This window comes from Oncorhynchus nerka, linkage group LG24, assembly GCF_034236695.1.
Source record: "Oncorhynchus nerka isolate Pitt River linkage group LG24, Oner_Uvic_2.0, whole genome shotgun sequence".
Taxonomy (NCBI): Eukaryota; Metazoa; Chordata; class Actinopteri; order Salmoniformes; family Salmonidae; genus Oncorhynchus; species Oncorhynchus nerka.
Genome location: NC_088419.1, coordinates 27937304 through 27961232, shown reverse-complemented (window position 1 = coordinate 27961232; position 23929 = coordinate 27937304). Strand labels below are relative to the sequence as shown.

Below are 23929 nucleotides of genomic sequence, written 5' to 3'. Positions count from 1 at the left end.
TGCTTGCAACACAGTTGATCAAGCTTCCAGAAGTTGTGTGCACACATGGTTTGAGATAGGCACACCTTTTTTGCGTGCACGCACCTTTGATAAACGAGGCCCCTTGAGAGGAATGAAGGTGAACCCAGGGTGCAGAACCTTGGGAGTATGAACAGCTCATTGATAAGAACAGCCATCTCTGCCTTTAGATGAGGAACTATTGGAGTCAGTCCCTGACAAGACAACTTCTCTCAACATGTATTCGTGTTTTTAATATTCTACACACTTCTCTAAGACCACACTGCAGATTCCTCAAGGCTCTTCCCAATATTGCACATCAATCTTTTTCTTTAGACCGAAACTAAGTCAGAGTTTAAGGACATTGAATTTGGATTTCCTTATAGGCATAGAATCAGCTCTCTAATGTGTATTATTTTGGTTGCCTTATATAATGGCAACATTAGTGCTATAAACTGCCATTCTCAAGCACACAAACCGCTGCTGTGAAGAACATTGAATTAGATGTAGTGAATATCAAGTGGTTAGTCTTGTTTCACTAATTGGCCCTGCTTCTGTTTTGACATTGCTCACATTCTCGATAAAATATGATAAAGTCTGAAGCCAAATTGAATTAGCCTATGATGCCTTGCCAGTGACATGCCAACGGTTGTAAATAAAAAAGATGAGCCCCTTCATACACACGTCTCATTCAAATACGTTCTCTGGACTTGATTTATTGCATCTCCTTTGACTCATTTTAAATTTGAATCTCTAAAATGATGCTGTTCTTGACTTTTGTCTTTTTTGTGTGCCAAAAGTATTAATTTCATTTGGTTCCTCACCGCCTATTCCTGGCTGACATGTCTGGCTGATGGTGTGAATGAAAGCCATTAGGACTCAAGTCTCTGGTCTTAGAATTAAGTGATGTTCTGCTGACATCTGCAAAGTCTCTGCTGCTACTGCTGCTTTGTGGGATTTCTGGGATGAGAGCGTTTACAGGCTTATCATTTGATGGTTGGTGAGATCCAGCCTCATTGGGGATCTTGCTTAGATATTGGATGAATCCCAATACTTTGAAGATGCTTCCTTTCCTTAGCGCTTGTCCTTTACCCTAATTTCCTGTTAGTTATTGCCTATTGTGTAATTTAGATCAGTTAGAATGAGGGATAGTAAACAAGGTGAGAACGTTTTGAAATCTACTACAGTTTAATTTCTGAGTTTAGAGAGAGGGAGGCATTCCCTGAGCTGCTTGAGAGATGAGAAACGAGGGATTAATTTTATACACTGAACAAAAATATAAACGCAACATGTAAAGTGTTGCTCCCATGTTTCACGAGCTGAATAAAAGATCCCAGAAATGTTCCATACGCACAAAAAGCTTACTTTGTGCACAAATTTGTTTACGTCCCTGTTAGTGAGTATTTCTCCTTCACCAAGATAATCCATCCACCTGACAGGTGTGCCATATCAAGAAGCTGATTAAACAGCATGATCATTACACAGGTGCACCTTGTGCTGAGGACAATAAAGGCCACTAAAAGTTGTCACACAACACAATGCGCCACAGATATCTCAAGTTATGAGGGAGCCTGCAATTGGCATGCTGACTGCAGGAATGTCTACAAGAGCTATTGCCAGATAATTTCATGTTAATTTCTCTACCATAAACCGCCTCCAATGTCATTTTAGAGAATTTGGCAGTACGTCCAACCATCCTCACAACCGCAGACCACATGTATGGCATCATGTGAACAGTGACCCATGGTGGCGGTGGGGTTATTTTATGGGCAGGGATACGCTACAGACAACAAACACAATTGCATTTTATTGATGGCAATTTGAATGCATGGAAATACCGTGAAGAGATCCAGAGGCCCATTTTTTGTAAGATATCTTTGACCAACAGTTGCATATTTGTATTCCCAGTCATGTGAAATCCATAGATTAGGGCCTAATACATTTATTTCAATTGACTGATTTCCTCATATGAACTGTAACCCAGTAATATCTTTGAAATTGTTGCATGTTGCGTTTATATTTTTGTTCAGTATAAATCTGCTCTCTGTGTCGTTGCATGTCACAGCTGCTGTAAAACAGATTAATAGAGATATGGAATCCTGTACCGGACTATATACAGAGCGATATCAGTACAGCACTATCCCAAAGAACTAGTAAGACCATAGCCTACTAGGGAATGTTAGGACATTATCCATTTATATTTACTCCGATGGGGTCAAATCTACCTGGTCTAGTTGTGTGATATATTCAAATCTGGAATTATTTGGTCGAATACCATAATTGTACATCCATTATGCCTGTGCCCCAATGGAGAAATGTATTTTCACATTATTTCATGATCTGTCCTACCTGTTGAGTAAGAAATTACAGCAAAGACCAAATAGAAACATAAATCATTTTTTATTACAACACATGGTAGAGTTGATAAAAACCATTGTCAACTGATCAGTGTAACAGTAGGAGTTGGGAGGACATTATCTTCCACCAGCGGTCAAAATACAAAAATCACCCTGTCATCATCATACATGGAGAAAACCAGGGGCGGATTCTAAAGTCTCATTTCAATAGAATAGTGGTGCTGTAAGAAATGCTACCATTTGTTCTGCTATTGATCTACCATCAATACTTTTCCTTTTCAGCCAATGGGACAAATAGATCAGCCCTTTCCAGAAAGATATGAGAATAATACCAGCCAACTGGCAGCACCAGTGGCATGAGTATAAAAAAGAACACTCTTAACACTCAGAGGCCTAGTACATTCCCATTTACGAGAAGAGGCCAAGGGAACACTCTTAACACCCAGAGTCCTAGTACATTCCCATTTACGAGAAGAGGCCAAGGGAACACTCTTAACACCCAGAGTCCTAGTACATTCCCATTTACGAGAAGAGGCCAAGAGAACACTCTTAACACCCAGAGTCCTAGTACATTCCCATTTACGAGAAGAGGCCAAGAGAACACTCTTAACTCCCAGAGTCCTAGTACATTCCCATTTACGAGAAGAGGCCAAGAGAGCACTCTTAACACCCAGAGTCCGAGTACATTCCCATTTACGAGAAGAGGCCAAGAGAACACTCTTAACACCCAGAGTCCTAGTACATTCCCATTTACTAGAAGAGGCCAAGAGAGCACTCTTAACACCCAGAGTCCGAGTACATTCCCATTTACGAGAAGAGGCCAAGAGAACACTCCTCATGAAACGTACGTTAATACAGGAAAAGCAGTCTCATCTAAAACACTGAATTGCAGTGACTCAAAGGTAGAGTTCCACAGTCCACATTGTGCTTTTAAAACACCTAAATATTCAGTAACACTTAGTCCCAACAGCACATCATTGCCTTTCAAGTTATCAACCACTAAATGCAATAGGTGGTGGTATATTATAGTGGTGGTAGCTGGTTTAGGTTACTCATATTGTGCAGTTATTCAGATAACTTGATTCTGTTTTTCCTCTTTTTTTTTTTTAAACACCATTTGGTAAATACAAAATGGATAAAAGAAATCTACAGTCATGAGTGGTACTGTTTTTCTTTAACCATTATCCCATTGGATGGTACTTCATTTTTCAAGCCTATTCATTGGTCAAACAGCACAAACATAGCAAGACCTTTGAAAAATGATACTGCTACAATGTGGTGTGCTTCTTTAAAAATCACATCTCGTCCAAAGAATATATCATCATCATCACAACAAAGTGTTTTCACCCACGTCATAAAAACAACAACCAGCACGATTAAACACTGCACTCAGTAACAGATGTGTTCAAGAAACAGCGAATAATCACCAATAGAACTCAGCCACAACACAATTTAGCTCAACACTAAACAGTTAAGAGCACAACTCTAATTTAGCTACATCACTTAAGAGTATTATCTTTCAGTTCCCAGATTTGCAGTAGTGAAAGCAGTCTTTCCTCCCAGTAAGGGTTCTAATCAATCTGGAAAGCTGAAGCGTTAGATATGCAGTGGGTACGGTAAATGCAGTCTCCACTAAAGCTGACATTGCCTTCAAATTACAATCACGCTGTAAAGCTGAACTTCCGCAATGCATATTGAAAAGAGCCCAGTCTTTTTTTTTTTTTTTAACGGCAGTGTTTCACAGTAAGAATGTTAAACCTAGCCTGTATAGATTAGACAAACGATTGTATTGTGTAAAAGTGAAGCACATTGTGCTTCTATAGAGGATTGTAAAACCAAAGTCATACACTACATGGCCAAAAGTATGTGGACACCTGCTCGTCAAAACATCTCATTCCAAAATCCCGGCGATTACTATGAGGTTGGTCCCCCTTTGTTGCTATAACAGCCTCCACTCTTCTGGGAACGCTTTCCGTCAGATGTTGGAACATTGCTGCGGGGACTTGCTTCCATTCAGCCACAAGAGCATTAGTGAGGTCGGCACTGATGTTGGGCGATTAGGCCTGGCTCGCAGTCGGCGTTCCAATTCATCCACAAGGTGTTCGATGGGGTTGAGGTCAGGGCTCTGTTTAGGCCAGTTAAGTTCTTCCACACCGACAAACCATTTCTGTATGGACCTCGCCTTGTGCTTTGTCATGCTGAAACAGGAAAGGGGCTTCCCCAAACTGTTGCCACAAAGTTGGAAGCACAGAATCGTCTAGAGAATGTCATTGTATACTGTATGCCTCGTCCAGAGTCAGTTTGGAACTCGGTAGTGAGTGTTGCAACCGAGGACAGACGACTTTCACGTGCTACGCGCTTCAGCACATTTCCACTTCCCAATAACAGCACTTACAGTTGACCGGGGCAGCACTAGCACGGCAGAAATTTGATAAACTGTCTTGTTGGAAAGGTGGCATCCTATGACAGTGCCACATTAAAGTCACTGAGCTCTTCAGTATTGACCCTTCTACTGCCAATGTTTGTCTATGGAGATTGCATGGCAGTGTGCTCGATTTATACACCTGTCAGCAATGGGTGTGACTGAAACAGCCGAATTCACCAATACATATACTTTTGGCCATGTATATTAAGCTGGTTATTTTGTGCTTATAGTCTTTCAGACGGCTGGTGCCAATAGTGTTGGCCTTGATGGTATACTGTCAGACTAGCAGCATCATTCACAATTTGATCGTTAGAATAAAAAATGTTAATTAGAAACATAAGAACTGATATGTTCTCAGCTCGTTCAGGATTCAAGAAAATGAGATTTCAATTCTGCTGCAATCTCGAAACTATTTAGATTGAGGAAGACATTCAATGATTTATAATTGCCGTTTGATGTGCATAGCTTGTTTAACCAAAAGCTATAAAATGTTATATTGTTCAGTTGGCACCCTCCTGGATATCTGATGACTTTTGAATACTACAAAAAAAATGGAAACAGTCTTCAACACCCGCATCATGGCAGTTGAGATGGCATAGAAGCCTTGATTTGACTGATGTGTCTGTCTGGTGGTGTTCAGTTCAGTATTTGCATTCTTAACTTCAAGATTCTGTGATAGGATTCAGAAAGGCCTCAGGTTAGGAGCTACATAATATTATCAGACATGTTTTCGTATATGTCTGTATGCTGAGGTGTAACAGAGTTGACATTTGAAGCAACACGTTACGGTCAAATTCTCTTGGGATTAAAAAGGTAATGTTCTGGCTAAACTCCAAAGCATCATTGTCACAAGCTTTGATTTCCTTAAAAGATTCATTGATCTGGGCCAGGTTTCCCAAAAGCATCTTAAACGATGGTTCTAATGTTGAACTTAGCCTTAAAATGCTTTTGGGAAACCGGGCCCAGCACTGTATCTGTGAGAGAGGGTCTATAGAGACAGAGACAGGGGGGATAATCTAACTGAGAGTCAGTGTCAGGGCTGGGGTTTAGCAGAGTACTCAGCAGGCTCTCTGCTTGACTGCCCTGGTCTTTGGCACCTCTCTGTTCCCCTCACCTCAAGCCTACTGTACCTCCTGTTTCCTCCAACTCTTCTCTCTCTTTCTCCCCTCACCCTTTCACTTCCCACATCATCACACGGACTACAGCTCAGCCCAGCAGATAACTACTTAACATCCTCTACAGATTTAGGCATTACAACAACCTTTCAGTCTATATATTAATTATATTGAAAAAAAAAAATAGATGATCAGTCACACTATTTGATCCTTTTTACATAACGTCAGCATACTGTCGGCTATTTTTTTAACCCACAGACTCTGTTTTTAAAAATGAATCTTCACATTGTAAAAGTAAATGAAATGTGACTGTTGCTCTCCTACACAAAAGCACACAGGCTATACAAAAACAGATTTTTTAAAAACGATGTAGAGAATCCAACATATGTACTTCTCTAAACGCATGAGAGGTCTTGATATGATGTCTTCATGCAATTTAGGCATCAGTCCTTCCTTAAAAACATAATAGATATGTATGCAAATGTATAATGTGGCTAATGCATGTGTGGAGGTGTATAATGAAACACACCTCTTGTTCAGGCTTTTGTTCGTCTGGTCATGAAGGACAGGAAATATATACCTTTGATATATTCAATGTATGTGTTCCTACTGGATGTCTGCCTCCAGTTTAGCACTGAGCATAATGTCATCATCTTCACCCTACAGAAGAGGCTGGCAAAACCCTATAAATACTTTATAATTATGATATACACAATGTCAGGTGAACATATTTGAGGGTGTGTGAGGCGGACTGGGTGGTCAGAGTGGAGACCAGGAGAATGCAGTCCAGTTCCAAGGAGTCTCAGATGCGGATCTGGTAGCCGTCGGTCAAAGTGCTGAGTTCTGCAGGCTTTCGATCCAGAGCCGCAGGACTGAGAGAGAGAGAGAGAGAGAGAGAGAGAGAGGGGGACAAGACAAATGTAGTGTCATCATTTAGAGCAGTAAAATACAAGAAGACAATCAAAGTAAGACCCAGTCACTTCAGTTGAGGAACTGTATGGGCACATCAGACACACTCAATAACTTCCTATTGAAGTGATTACAGTATCCTTAAAAAATATATATATATATTCCATCTAGTTTGTTTAATATAAGGAATGTGAAGTGATTTAAACTTTTACTTTTGATACTTAAGTATATTTAAAACCAAATACTTTTAGACCTTTACTCAAGTAGTATTTTACTGGGTGAATTTCATTTTTACTTGAGTCACTTTCTATTAAGGCATCTTTACTTTTACTCAAGTCTGACAATTGGGTACTTATTCCACCACTGGACACACTCAATAACTTCATATTGAAGTGATTACAGTATTAGACACCTCTGACCCACTCAATAACTTCATATTGAAGTGATTACAGTAGTGGACACCTCAGACCCACTAAATAACTTCATATTGAAGTGATTACAGTAGTGGACACCTCAGACCCACTCAATAACTTCATATTGAAGTGATTACAGTAGTGGACACCTCAGACCCACTCAATAACTTCATATTGAAGTGATTACAGTATTGGACACCTCAGACCCACTCAATAACTTCATATTGAAGTGATTACAGTAGTGGACACCTCAGACCCACTCAATAACTTCATATTGAAGTGATTACAGTAGTGGACACCTCAGACCCACTCAATAACTTCATATTGAAGTGATTACAGTATTGGACACCTCTGACCCACTCAATGACTTCATATTGAAGTGATTACAGTAGTGGACACCTCAGACCCACTCAATGACTTCATATTGAAGTGATTACAGTAGTGGACACCTCAGACCCACTCAATAACTTCATATTGAAGTGATTACAGTAGTGGACACCTCAGACCCACTCAATAACTTCATATTGAAGTGATTACAGTAGTGGACACCTCAGACCCACTCAATAACTTCATATTGAAGTGATTACAGTATTGACACCTCAGACCCACTCAATAACTTCATATTGAAGTGATTACAGTAGTGGACACCTCAGACCCACTCAATAACTTCATATTGAAGTGATTACAGTAGTGGACACCTCAGACCCACTCAATAACTTCATATTGAAGTGATTACAGTAGTGGACACCTCAGACCCACTCAATAACTTCATATTGAAGTGATTACAGTATTGGACTCCTCTGCCCCACTCAATAACTTCATATTGAAGTGATTACAGTAGTGGACACCTCAGACCCACTCAATAACTTCATATTGAAGTGATTACAGTATTGGACACCTCAGACCCACTCAATAACTTCATATTGAAGTGATTACAGTATTGGACACCTCAGACCCACTCAATAACTTCATATTGAAGTGATTACAGTAGTGGACACCTCAGACCCACTCAATAACTTCATATTGAAGTGATTACAGTATTGGACACCTCAGACCCACTCAATAACTTCATATTGAAGATGGAGTGGAATAAAGAGAGGCAGGGGGCAGATAGAAAGGGAGTAGAGAGAAAGAAGAGAAGGGTCTGAAGTGTGAAGCAGTGGGGTAGTCTCAGTCAGCCAGTCATCTCTTTTTAATCCTGCTTTGTGATGGTGGTGTCCCGTCAGCTCAGCCCCGCACTGCTCCACTTCCCCTGTCACTGCTATCATGCTTACACACAGACACACACACCTGCATTCTCAAGCCCTAAATAACCACACGCACAGCACCTTCCCTCTGACAAAAATACTTTTCAGTCCAGAGATCAAAGAGAAGAGGTATTTCTAAAGAGGCTTATGGGTTAGACCTTCATAAATAAGCTCTCTCCAAAGTAACAAAGGTTTCCCATTTCCCTTCGAATGTCTTCGGTGTTCAATATTCTGCTTGACATGAAGCCCTGAAAGCACTTCTCCTGCCTGTGCTTCCCTCACTCCATTCCCTCCCTCAGAGTGCATTTCATCCTCACCATCCTTTCCCATTGATTCCCATCTCCCCCAGCTCCCTCTGCCAGAGAGAGCGAGAGAAGAACTCATCTCAACATAAAACCAGTCCAACAATGCAGGCGGTGTAAGCGTGTGCGTGTGTGTGTATGCTGGTATATGTGTATCTAAGACTACTTCCTCAGTGCCCTGGACAGCACACCTACTCCCTCCCCTGGTGATCTGATCAACAGCATTCTGTCTTCCAGGGAGAGGGGGAGCACAGAGCCCAGGATTTCAACACCCAGCGCACCCAGTCAGTCGATCAGTCAGCCAGAAAGGCGTCAACTTTCTCTGAGTACACCATTCTCACACAGTGGCTTCCAAGCAGCTCTGGTTAACAGCCCATCCTTCACCACAGGCCACGGAATGAACATCATTCCTCAACACAGAGAAACACCACTCTGCTGAACTATTCAGACTAAAGCCTGTAGACTTCACTAAGTCCTCTGGGAGGGCTCAAATGACCTGTTGGTAGGCTTTGTTTCAGTGCTGATCAAAACAATTACAACTGTGTTGATTGAGCCCCTGTAAGGATCACAGCCTATGCATGGCTTTCACAGCTAATTACACACTGTTGAACAAAGAGCTTTGTTAAAGAATAATAGAGGAGAGGAGAGGAGAGGAGAGGAGAGGAGAGGAGAGGACAGGAGAGGAGAGGAGAGGAGAGAGGGCTGGACTGAAGAAGAGAATCTAGGAGCAGCACAAGGACAGACACAGCAGTCACCACCCAACAGCCAGCCCAGCCCACTACAGAACAGACACCCAGCCAATTATAGAACAGGCAACACCAGCACGCTACAGAATAGACAACACCCAGCTCACCACAGCCCACTACAGAATTGACAACACCCAGCCCACCGCAGAATAGATGACACCAAGCCCACCGCAGAAGAGACGACACCCAGCCCACTACAGAATTGACAACAGCCAGCCCACTACAGAATAGACATCCCACTACACGGTCCGCAACCAAAACCTGCGGACTCTCCTTCACTGCAGTCGACGTGAGTAAAACATTTAAACGTGTTAACCCTCGCAAGGCTGCAGGCCCAGACGGCATCCCCAGCCGCGTCCTCAGAGCATGCGCAGACCAGCTGGCTGGTGTGTTTACGGACATATTCAATCAATCCTTATCCCAGTCTGCTGTTCCCACATGCTTTAAGAGGGCCACCATTGTCCCTGTTCCCAAGAAAGCTAAGGTAACTGAGCTAAACACTCACATCCGTCATCATGAAGTGCTTTGAGAGACTAGTCAAGGACCATATCACCTCCACCCTACCTGACACCCTAGACCCACTCCAATTTGCTTACCGCCCAAATAGGTCCACAGACGACGCAATCACAACCACACTGCTCACTGCCCTAACCCATCTGGACAAGAGGAATACCTATGTGAGAATGCTGTTCATCGACTACAACTCAGCATTTAACACATAGTACCCTCCAACCTCGTCATTAAGCTCGAGACCCTGGGTCTCGACCCCGCCCTGTGCAACTGGGTACTGGACTTCCTGACGGGCCGCCACCAGGTGGTGAGTGTAGGTAACAACATCTCCACACCGCTGATCCTCAACACTGGGGACCCACAAGGGTGCGTTCTGAGCCCTCTCCTGTACTCCCTGTTCATCAACGACTGCGTGGCCAGGCACGCCTTCAACTCAATCATTAAGTTTGCGGACGACACTACAGTGGTAGGCTTGATTACCAACAACGACGAGACGGCCTACAGGGAGGAGGTGAGGGCTCTCGGAGTGTGGTGTCAGGAAAATAACCTCACACTCAAAGTCAACAAAACAAAGGAGATGATTGTGGACTTCAGGAAACAGCAGAGGGAGCACCCCCCTATCCACATCGATGGGACAGTAGTGGAGAGGGTAGTAAGTTTTAAGTTCCTCGGCGTACACATCACGGACAAACTGAATTGGTCCACCCACACAGACAGCGTCGTGAAGAAGGCGCAGCAGCGCCTCTTCAACCTCAGGAGGCTGAAGAAATTCGGCTTGTCACCAAAAGCACTCACAAACTTCTACAGATGCACAATCGAGAGCATCCTGTCGGGCTGTATCACTGCCTGGTACGGCAACTGCTCCGCCCACAACCGTAAGGCTCTCCAGAGGGTAGTGAGGTCTGCACAACGCATCACCGGGGGCAAACTACCTGCCCTCCAGGACACCTACACCACCCGATGTCACAGGAAGGCCATAAAGATCATCAAGGACAACAACCACCCGAGCCACTGCCTGCTCACCCCGCTATCATCCAGAAGGCGAGGTCAGTACAGGTGCATCAAAGCTGGGACCGAGAGACTGAAAAACAGCTTCTATCTCAAGGCCATCAGACTGTTAAACAGCCACCACTAACATTGAGTGGTTGCTGCCAACACACTGACACAACTCCATCCACTTTAATAATGGGAATTGATGGGAAATGATGTAAAATATATCACTAGCCACTTTAAACAATGCTACCTAATATAATGTTACATACCCTACATTATTCATCTCATATGCATACGTATATACTGTACTCTATATCATCTACTGCATCCTATGTAATACATGTATCACTAGCCACTTTAACTATGCCACTTTGTTTACATACTCATCTCATATGTATATACTGTACTCGATACCATCTACTGTATATTGCCTATGCTGCTCTGTACCATCACTCATTCATATATCTTTATGTACATATTCTTTATCCCCTTACACTGTGTATAAGACAGTAGTTTTGGAATTGTTAGTTAGATTACTTGTTGGTTATTACTGCATTGTCGGAACTAGAAGCACAAGCATTTCGCTACACTCGCATTAACATCTGCTAACCATGTGTATGTGACAAATATAATTTGAATTGATTTGATTACTCATCTCATATGTATATGTATATACTGTACTCTATATCATCTACTGCATCATTATGTAATACATGTATCACTAGCCACTTTAAACTATGCCACTTTGTTTACATACCCTACATTACTCATCTCATATGTATATACTGTACTCGATACCATCTACTGCATCTTGCCTATGCCATTCTGTACCATCACTCACTCATATATCTGTATGTACATATTCTTTATCCCTTTACACTTGTGTGTATAAGGTAGTAGTTTGGAATTGTTAGGTTAGATTACTCGCTGGTTATTACTGCATTGTCGGAACTAGAAGCACAAGCATTTCGCTACACTCGCATTAACATCTGCTAACCATGTGTATGTGACAAATAAATTTGATATGACCCGTCCCACCGCAGAACAGACGACACCCGCCCCACAGACGACACCCGTCCCCCACAGAACAGACGACACCCGCCCCACCGCAGCACAGACGACACCCGTCCCCCGCAGAACAGACGACACCCGCCCCACCGCAGCACAGACAACACCCGTCCCCCGCAGAACAGACACCCGTCCCCCGCAGAACCGCAGCACAGACAACACCCGTCCCCCGCAGAACAGACGACCCCCGTCCCCCGCAGAACAGACGACACCCGTCCCCCGCAGCACAGACGGCACCCGCCCCACCGCAGCACAGATGGCACCCGCCCCACCGCAGAACAGATGACACCCGTCCCACCGCAGAACAGACGACACCCGTCCCACCGCAGAACAGACGACACCCATCCGACCACAGAATAGACAGCATCCATCACACCCCAGCCCACTACAGAATAGACACCCAGCCAACTACAGAAGAGACAACAGCCAGCCAGTCCACTACAGAATAGACAACAGCCAGAACACCTTACTAAAGAATAGACACCCAGCCACCTACAGAATAAACATCCAGCCCACTACAGAATAGAAAACATCCAGGAAACCCAGCCCACTACAGAAAACACAACACCCAGCCCCACTGCAGAATAGACAACACCCATCCAACTACGGAATAGACAACACCCATCCCACTGCAGAATAGACAACACCCAGCCCACTGCAGAATAGACAAACATCCCCAGACAACACCCATCCCACCACAGAATAGACAACACCCATCCCACTGCAGAATAGACAAACCCATCCCACTACAGAAAACACAACACCCAGCCCCACTGCAGAATAGACAACACCCAGCCCACCACAGAATAGACAACACCCATCCCACTACAGAATAGACAACACCCAGCCCACCACAGAATAGACAACACCCATCCCACTACAGAATAGACAACACCCATCCCACTACAGAATAGACAACACCCATCCCACTGCAGAATAGACAACACCCATCCCACTACAGAAAACACAACACCCAGCCCCACTGCAGAATAGACAACACCCATCCCACTACAGAATAGACAACACCCATCCCACCGCAGAATAGACAACACCCATCCCACTACAGAATAGACAACACCCATCCCACCACAGAATAGACAACACCCATCCCACCACAGAATAGACAACACCCAGCCCACCACAGAATAGACAACACCCATCCCACCACAGAATAGACAACACCCAGCCCAACACAGAATAGACAACACCCATCCCACTGCAGAATAGACAACACCCATCCCACTGCAGAATAGACAACACCCATCCCACTACAGAAAACACAACACCCAGCCCCACTGCAGAATAGACAACACCCAGCCCACCACAGAATAGACAACACCCATCCCACTACAGAATAGACAACACCCAGCCCACTACAGAATACAACACCCATCCCACCACAGAATAGACAACACCCAGCCCACTACAGAATAGACAACACCCATCCCACACACCCATCCCATTGCAGAATAGACAACACCCAGCCCACCACAGAATAGACAACACCCATCCCACTGCAGAATAGACAACACCCATCCCATTGCAGAATAGACAACACCCAGCCCACCACAGAATAGACAACACCCATCCCACTACAGAATAGACAACACCCATCCCACTACAGAATAGACAACACCCATCCCACTGCAGAATAGACAACACCCAGCCCACCACAGAATAGACAACACCCAGCCCACCACAGAATAGACAACACCCAGCCCACCACAGAATAGACAACACCCAGCCCACCACAGAATAGACAACACCCAGCCCACTACAGAATAGACAACACCCATCCCACCACAGAATAGACAACACCCATCCCACCACAGAATAGACAACACCCAGCCCACCACAGAATAGACAACACCCATCCCACCACAGAATAGACAACACCCAGCCCAACACAGAATAGACAACACCCATCCCACTGCAGAATAGACAACACCCATCCCACTGCAGAATAGACAACACCCATCCCACTACAGAAAACACAACACCCAGCCCCACTGCAGAATAGACAACACCCAGCCCACCACAGAATAGACAACACCCATCCCACTACAGAATAGACAACACCCAGCCCACTACAGAATATACAACACCCATCCCACCACAGAATAGACAACACCCAGCCCACTACAGAATAGACAACACCCATCCCACTGCAGAATAGACAACACCCATCCCATTGCAGAATAGACAACACCCAGCCCACCACAGAATAGACAACACCCATCCCACTGCAGAATAGACAACACCCATCCCATTGCAGAATAGACAACACCCAGCCCACCACAGAATAGACAACACCCATCCCACTACAGAATAGACAACACCCATCCCACTGCAGAATAGACAACACCCAGCCCACCACAGAATAGACAACACCCAGCCCACCACAGAATAAAGATGGTGCCGAACAAAGATGAAGCCTGAGAACAAGGCTGACGTTTTAAGTATTCCTAACTACTTGTGTTTTTTATTTGTTTCTTTGCGTTATTTGTAACTTTTTTTTTTTTAAAAACTTATCTTGTACATAGTGTTAATGCTACCGTCTCTTATGATTGAAAATAGCTTCTGGACACTAGAACTGCGATTACTCAATACGGACTGGCAGAATCCTTTTTTTCCTTTAACAAGTCCGACGAGCACAACGTGAAATATATACTGCTTTCCCGGGAACAGGCCCAGATCCCTGTCATTTGCTTGAAGAGAAGGCAGAGAAAAATGGTCCAGAGGGCGGGCTTCCTTCTGAGATTTCGTAGGCGATCGAATAAAGCACCACTTCCTTTCATTCTGCTAGCAAACGCAGAAGATTAAACTACCAACGGGACATTCAAAACTGTAATATCTTATGCTTCACGGAATCGTGGCTGAACGACAACATTATCAACATACAGCTGGCTGGTTATACGCTGTACCGGCAGGACACAACAGAGGCGTCTGGTAAGACAAGGGACAGTGGACTATGTATTTTTGTAAATAACAGCTGGTGCACGATATCTAAGGAAGTCTCGAGGTAGAGTATCATGATAAGCTGTAGACTACACTATCTACCTAGAGAGATTTCATCTGTATTTTTTGTAGCTGTCTACATACCACCACAGACTGATGCTGGCATGAAGACCGCACTCAATGAGCTGTATTCCTCCATAAGCAAACAGGAAAACGCTCACCCAGAGACAGCGATCCTAGTAGCCAGGGACTTGAATGCAGAGAAACGTAAATCTGTCTTACCAAATTTCTATCAGCATGTTAAATGTGCAACCAGAGGGGGAAAAAAACTCTGGACCACCTTTACTCCACACACAGAGACCCATACAAAGCTCTCCCTCCAATTGGCAAATCTGCCCATAATTCTATCTTCCTGATTCCTGCTTACAAGCAAAACTAAAGCAGGAAGCACCAGTGACTCAATCAATAAAAAAATGGTCAATCAATAAAAAAATGGTCAGATGCTAAGCTACAGGACTGTTTTGCTAGCACAGACTGGAATATATTCAGTCATTGGCTCATCAATAAGTGCATCGATGACATCGTCCCCACAGTGACCGCACATACATACCCCAACCAGAAGCCATGGATTAAAAGCAACATCCGCACTGCGCTAAAGGCTAGAGCTGCTGCTTTCAAGGATCGGGACTAACCCGGAAGCTTATTAGAAATCCCGCTATGCCCTCTGACGAACCATCAAACAGGCAAAGCGTCAATACAGGACTAAGATCGAATCATACTTCACCGGCTCTGACGCTCGTCGGATGTGGCAGGGCTTGCAAACTATTACAGACTACAAAGGAAAGCACAGCCGAGAGCTGCCCAGTGACACAAGCCTACCAGACGAGCAAAACTACTTATATGCTCGCTTCGAGGCAAATAACACTGAAACATGCATGAGAGCACCAGCTGTTCCGGAAGACTGTGTAATCACGATCTCCGCAGCCGATGTGAGTAAGACCTTTTAACAGGTCAACATTCACAAGGCCGCAGGGCCAGACAGATTACCAGGATGGGTACTGCGAGTATGCGCTGACCAACTGGCAAGTGTCTTCACTGACATTTTCAACCTCTCCCTGTCTGAGTCTGTAATACCAACATGTTTCAAGCAGACCACCATAGTCCCTGTGTCCAAGAACACTAAGGTAACCTGCCTAAATGACTACCGACCCGTAGCACTCACATCTGTAGCCATGAAGTGCTTTGAAAGGCTGGTCATGGCTCATATCAACACCATTATCCCAGAAACCCTAGACCCACTCCAATTTGCATACCGCCACAACAGATCCACAGATTATGCAATCTCTATTGCACTCCACACTGCCCTTTCACACATGGACACAATGAACACCTATTTGAGAATGCTATTCATTGACTACAGCTCAGCGTTCAACACCATAGTGCCCTCAAAGCTCATCAATAAGCTAAGGACCCTGGGACTAAACACCTCCCTCTGCAACTGGATCCTGGACTTCCTGGCGGGCCGCCCCAGGTGGTAAGGTTAGGTAACAACACATCCGCCACACTGATCCTCAAAACAAGTACCCCCCAGGGGTGCGTTCTCAGTCCCCTCCTGGTGGTAGGCCTGATCACCGACAATGACGACACAGCCTATAGAGCCTATAGAGCCTACAGAGACCTGGTCGTGTGGTGCCAGGACAACAATCTCTCCCTCAGCGTAATCAAGACAAAGGAGATGATTGTGGAATACAGGAAAAAGAGGACCGAGCACGCCCCCATTCTCATCGGCGGGGCTGTAGTGGAGCAGGTTGAGAGCTTCAAGTTCCCTGGTCCCTGTCCACATTACCAACAAACTAACAAGGTCCAAGCACACCAAGACAGTCGTGAAGAGGGCACGACAATACCTATTCCCCCTCAGGAGACTGAAAAGTTTTGGCATGGGTTCTCAGATCCTCAAAAGGTTCTACAGCTGCACCATCGAGAGCATCCTGACTGGTTGCATTACTGCCTGGTACGGAAACTGCTCGGCCTACTACCGCAACGCACTACAGAGGGTAATGTGAACGGCCCAGTACTGTACATCACTGTGGCCAAGCTCTCTGCCTCTATATCAGGCGGTGTCAGAGGAAAGCCCTACACATTTTCATAGACTGTTCTCTCTGATACCGCATGGCAAGTGGAACCGGAACGCCAAGTCTAGATCCAAGAGGTTTCTAAACAGCTTCTACCCCCAAGCCATAAGACTCCTGAACATCTAATCAAATGGGCATGCAGACTATTTGCATTGCCCCCATTACACCGTTGCTACTCTGTTGTTATCAACTGTGCATAGTCAACTCTACCTACATGAATTACCGCAACTAACCGGTGTCCCCGCACATTGACTCTGTACCGGTACCCCCCTGTATATACTCTCGCTATTGATATTTTACTGCTGCTCTTTAATTACTTGTAACTTTTATTTCTTATTCTTATTCATATTTTTTTTTAAACTGCATTGTTGGTTAGGGGCTCGTAAGTAATTTCACTGTAAGGTCTACACCTGTTGTATCCGGCACATGTGACTAATACAATTTGATTTGAATAGACAACACCTAGCCCACCACAGAATAGACAACACCTAGCCCACCACAGAATAGACAACACCTAGCCCACCACAGAATAGACAACACCCAGCCCACCACAGCCCATACAGAACTGACAACAGCCAGCCAATCTACTGTACAGGCTGCCTCTACAATGTACAGCTATAAAGGAAAGATAGTAGGAGATACAAACAGTAATGACAATGACAAGGCCCTTGGTCTGACCACTCTTAGCTTTCCTTGTCTCAACAACATCACTGAATATTTAACTTCTCTGAAAACAGGTTTACATGCATTATTATAGTCCATTAGAATTACCTTGCATTTGATATTAAGAAACCGGGTGGGTCTAGACTCTAAAATGTATTTCCTTCAAAAGCAAAGGTTTCTTGTAGAGTGGGCTAAACCTCTAATTGATAAAGCCAGATGACAGTGACACAGAGTGACAGAGTAGAGCGCTGCCGCCCTGGAGCATTCTGTCTCCCTGTCTGACTGCTGCTTTCCTTTGCCTGAGAGGAAGATCCCAAGGAGGAATACAATATTCATACATACCCCATCATATACCTTCATCGCCATGGAGACTAGTTCACCTCTATCTTCAACTTGCATCTCCTGCAAAGTCTTTGTCTATTAAGTGAAGTTCATTTCATCCTTTCTCTCAGCTTTACATGTCTGTGTGTATGAGAAGGATCCCTATGAGCTGAAACCACCTGCTGAGCAGAGCTCTGGATAACTGCATAGAGTGCATTACCTCCTGATTCCGTCTTTTTAACGGCACTGCTAACACATCTATGGGTTCATCTAGTGAACCATTCATCCACAACAGGAGGGGATTTTCCAAGCTATTCAGGGATACATCAAGCTCTCAGTGTAGCTTTTATTCACCATTTAACCAATTCGATTTAATACGTTCATAAACCACTGTGGGAATAAAAATCCAGTCTTCACAAATCAATGTTATTTGGCAGCGCACATTTGCCCCATTAAACAAACCCAATATCTACAAATCTCTGAGCGGCGCCACTCGATGAGCAGGCAGTGGATGGAGGGAGGGCATTAGCAGGCTTCCAGAGATCTGTTAGAGTTACTCTCCACTCTTTGTACACAAACTCTGACTGCTGATGACATTTTCTGAGGCGCTGGCTGAATAAACATTTCTATAACATGGATAGACTATGTCGGTTGCGTCTGGATTTGAGGTGAATTATTTAATATGTTGTGACAGAGGGACACTGCTCCCTAGGGGGCGACATGATAAGACATGGGACACGAGGACATATCAGGGGGTGGAAAATACTCTTCCTCAATAATTAACATCTCACAGGAGGCGACAGGCAGAGAAGTGGGTGTCTAAGAACAGGCCCAAAATAACTCTGTCAGATTGGGGGGTGGTGCTGAACACATAGACCTTGGCCTGAAGCCCCTCTTTAAATGTCACTGTTGTTCTCTTAGAAGAGCCCCCTCCCACTCCTTTGGTCTGTCAGGATAGACAATGTACTTCATTGTTCTCAATTACTACGGTGTAGAAGCCACTTCAAGGGGTGATTACGCACACGCACGGACTCACATTCACAAACGCATACACACATATAAATGTACGTAAGCATGCACGCACACACACAAACAAGCATGCACACACACAAACCCACGCACACACACACCAGATGCCAAAGGATAAAAGGTTTCCTATCATGTCAATTCACATCACACATACCCGTAATGCAGGCATGACAGAAATCCCCTGACCATTTCACTGTGTCCATTCCAACAGGGGCGTGGGTTACATCATTAGGCTTTGGGTTGCTGCGATGATTGGTACTATGATAAAAACCAAGTATCAAGCCTATCTCCTCTGTCGGAGATGGGCTGGGGATTACCAGAAGGCATCTGTCTCATGCATGTGGATCCTCCTCTCCGTGTGTGTTCTCTGAGCGACGCTGCAGCTGCTGCACTGAGTCAGCCCCAGAGCCTCTGCCTGCCCTCTGCCAGCTGAGAGGAGACCAAACCAGGCCAGGAGGATGGGAAAAGAGGGCTCTCATCTCGCAAGATAGCAACAGGGCACTGCGCGCGCGCGCGCGCGGCGCGTGTGTGTGTGTGTGTGTGTGTGTGTGTGTGTGTGTGTGTGTGTGTGTGTGTGTGTGTGTGCTTGCGTATGTGTGTGTGTGTGCTTGCGTGTGTGTGTGCTAAAACAAATCTAGTTTGGTTTTAAATAAAGTATCAGTGAGAGTGGGAGACAGGTGACTCTCCAGAGCTTCTCTCCGAGCCTCCATCTTGTCAGAGAAACTCCCTTGACAACACTTCCAGTCCAGTTACTCTGTCTATCTCTGTGTGACATGCTCAGTCAACAGCAGACTTAAGCATAGGCCCAGAGGAATTATGGGAAATGACCTAAGAGTCCATGCATAAATCCCAGGATGCCTTCTGCACAGACTTGAGGTAGAAGTTGCCCTTCAACACAGATCTAGCCCCATTCCTAAACTTAATCAATAGAGGATGAGACAAGATCTGACTCTGTATCAGTGGTTCGTGGGGAGGGGCAACATCTTCCAACTCCACATATCCCAGCAGCCTCTTTGTTAGGGCAGGGTCTTCCTGAATCCTCCCAGTGTGCTGGTGAGTGATAATAGGAGTGAACACATTCCTTCTATAAGAGACACTATGCTGGCCTGGCTGGGGCTTTCAGAACACAAACACTTTTCCCTGTGATTATGCTGCTGTGCTGTCAGAATGGACCATCAACCCAGTATACACTCATGCGTAGGCTACATACCATAGGCATGCACATTGCACACATTCACTCCCTCGCCTACACACTGAAGCCAGTGTGCTTAAAAGTTAACTCCGTACTCCAAATTCACCCAGATTAGCTAATGTCAGTATCTGATCTAGTCCTGCTTCTTAGTCCTCACAGTTTCCTCTAACTGGAGCTGACAAGAGTGTGATAGACTGAACTCTACATGAACTGGGTTCCTTAGCCAGGAAGCAAGACAGGGAAAGAGGGTTGATAGAAGAAGAGAACTACAATAGTCTACAGAAAACAAAGACTCTGTTAACGCCTTAAGAGTTCAGCAACTTCAGAAAGTGTGCCAGCCCTCGTTAATACAAAAACAAGATGGAAAACATTCCCGCCAATTCATCTCTCTCTAACATAATAGCATCAAGCCAAGTAATCAAGATGGGGCATTGAGAGCTTTTATAGTTGATCAACAGTTGATTTCTATGAATTATACATTTCACTCATGCATATCCAATCTGATCTGTATTATATATATTACAATTTGTGACCATTGAACATGAAACAAATTAGATTTTAAAGTAACCTGATGTGAACTCTCCCTAATTGTTAGGAAGTGTTGAGATGTCAATGTAAAACTACCTAAGAAAGGCCATTCCATCTTCCAGCTTCTGTCTCAGTGATGCTAATAACTCGAGATTGATTCCCAGGGATACTTACGACTTGTCTCTCCGGTGGATGTGGCGTCTTTGGGGGCTGCTCTGTCGGCGGCGGGGGGAGAGAGACTTGCCTCTGCTCCGTTCTTTGATGGGAGACTGGGCACTTGACGACTTCAGGATCTGAGAGAAAACAAAAAAATAACAGATATGGAGTCTAAATGATAAGAGACGGTTTGAGCTGCAGTTTATTACTGCACTGATATTTAAGTGATTTTGTTTACAGCTGCAAGCTACAGACATGTTCATCATTCAGTGGGTCCATTTGCCGCAGGCCATGTGCTGGGGAAATGAAAGGTTCCACTTCAATAAAAAGAGCAGTCGAAGACGTTAACTTTTAATGAAACAGTTGGATGTCAGAGACAAAGAGTGTAAAAGAGTCGTCTGTGAGCCAATGTAGGGAGAAGAGACTAACAGATAGTAATGAAGCCAGCCTCCCAAGATACCCCATTAACCCAATCAGCCCACTAGTCAACTCCCTCTGCAAACTCAATTACGCAGCACCCATCTGTCTCACAGGCACGCACACTAAGAGAGACACGCAGGGCTTGTACTGGAATACTACTGACGTCCGCCACTCGATTAGCAGAATTTGAGTTTCATGGTCACCTTGTCCTGGTAGAAACCTAATGAGAGCTCACTCCTGACCGACATTTGGAGGAGAGACAGGAGAGGGATCATGAATTCCTGGAATGAACACACAGGAAGTAGCTCATATTCCGTGCTCCAGAAACCACATGCAGCTGAAAGCATAGGCAGGATGTTAGTCATAAGGTTTGTGATAGATGTAAGGATATACAGTATGTGCTGTAGTGGAGGAGGGTTATAAGCACAGCCAATGATCGCCTATATGAAATGCAAGCTCTGTCTGAGTTGTGCATAGAAAACACTCTACAGAAATTTCCCAGATGGTTTTTGAGCAAGTGAAAAGGTGGTTGTGAGTTTTTCACCTTCCAGAAATACAGTGATATCTATTTATACACTGGTACATTTTTGGTATGCACTGTAAGAATGTAACATTTCTACAGTATTCACATGACTCACATGAACTATGTACAGCTAACGAGGGTCAAACACAGAGGTCAAGGCTGTGTCTCCAGCACTGGGCAGCTGGGAACTGACCTACATTTACTGCTGCTGTTATAGTCAGTTCCAGACGCACCATCCTATGACCATCCCCCAGCACCACTAGCTACCACCACCATGCAACAGCTGATGCAAGGGAGTCTGGGATACACAGTCCAACCAGCTTCTCGCTCTCTATCAATTTCTCTTTCTCTCCCTAATCTCTGTCTCTCTCGTTCTCTCTTTCGCTCTCTGCTCCACTGAGGGTAACTCCGGCCTTAATTATCCCTGAAGATTCGTATTACACCGCTCTGCTCTGCTTTCAGACCTGAATTGGGGGGGGGGGGGGGGGATTCTATGACATGACGCCGTTCCAGACGGATGTCAAGCCAAAGCAACGCTAACGAGTTCAACGTTCCCTCGGGGATGACCCAGGGACAGTAGACTAGAGAGTTCATGTACTGTGGTAAACTTTTTCACCCCAACAGAGTTCAAAATTTACAGTTGAAGTCGGAAGTTTACATACACTTAGGTTGGAGTCATTAAAACTTGTTTTTCAACCACTCCACAAATTTCTTGTTAAGACCTCCGCAAGTCTGGATCATACTTGGGAGCAATTTCCAAACACCTGAAGGTACAACATTCATCTGTACAAACAATAGTACGCAAGTATAAACACCATGGGCCCACGCAGCCATCATACCGCTCAGGAAGGAGATGTGTTCTGTCTCCTAGAGATTATCGTACTTTGGTGCGAAAAGTGCAAATCAATCCCAGAAGAACAGCAAAGGACCTTGTGAAGAAGCTGGAGGAAACAGGTAAAAAAGTATCTATATCCACAGTAAAAACAATTCCTATATCGACTTAACCTGAAAGTGCACTCAGCAAGGAAGAAACCACTGCTCCAAAACCGCCATAAAAAAAACTGACTACGGTTCCATCTTTATGTTTGGAGGAAAAAGGGAGAGGCTTGCAAGCCGAAGAACACCATCCTAATCGTGAAGCATGGGGCTGGCAGCATCATGTTGTGGGGGTGCTTCGCTGCAGGAGGGACTGGTGCACTTCACAAAATAGATGGCATCATGAGGAAGGAAATTATGTGGATATATTGAAGCAACATCTCAAGACATCCGTCAGGAATTTAAAACTTGGTCGCAAATGGGTCTTCCAAATGGACAATGACCCCAAGCATACTTCCAAAGTTGGGGCAAAATGGCTTAAGGACAACAAAGTCAAGGTATTGATTGGAGTGGCCATCATAAAGCCCTGACCTCAATCTTATAGAAAAGTTACGGTCAGAACTAAAAAAGCGTGTGCGAGCAAGGAGGCCTACAAACCTGACTCAGTTACACCAGCTCTGTCAGGAGGAATGGGTCATAATTCACGCTATTTATTGTAGGAAGCTTGTGAAAGGCTACCTGAAACGTTTGACCCAAGTTAAACAATTTAAAGGCAATGCTACCAAATACTAATTGAGTGCATGTAAACTTCTGACCCACTGGGAATGTGATGAAAGAAATAAAAGCTGAAATAAATAATTCTCCACTATTATTCTGACATTTCACATTCTTAAAATAAAGTGGTGACCCTTTCTGACCTAAGACAGGGAAACTTTACTAGGATTAAATCAGGAATTGTAAAAAACTGAGTTTAAATGTATTTGGCCAAGGTGTATGTAAACTTCCGACTTCAACTGAATATTGTACCCTAAACGTCTTAGTATTTTTCAAAGTTACAGTATTGTAGATACTAAGCCCAGGAAATGTATGAACAGATGGCAGTGAGGCGT

General features: G+C 44.5%; 1 protein-coding gene across 3 annotated transcripts in view; it reads right to left on the bottom strand.

Moving 5' to 3' along the window:
• Positions 1–2378: 2378 nt before the first annotated feature.
• Positions 2379–23929, bottom strand: part of vash2 (vasohibin 2) — a 38485-nt gene continuing 16934 nt past the window's right edge. For all 3 annotated transcript variants that reach the window (XM_029631402.2, XM_029631400.2, XM_029631401.2), the window contains 2 exons: positions 21080–21198; positions 2379–6766 (listed from right to left, as the gene is read on the bottom strand). In XM_029631402.2, the coding sequence (XP_029487262.2) occupies positions 6697–6766; positions 21080–21198 (189 nt within the window). In that variant the 3' untranslated portion in view covers positions 2379–6696. The remainder of the gene's footprint in view (positions 6767–21079; positions 21199–23929) is intronic.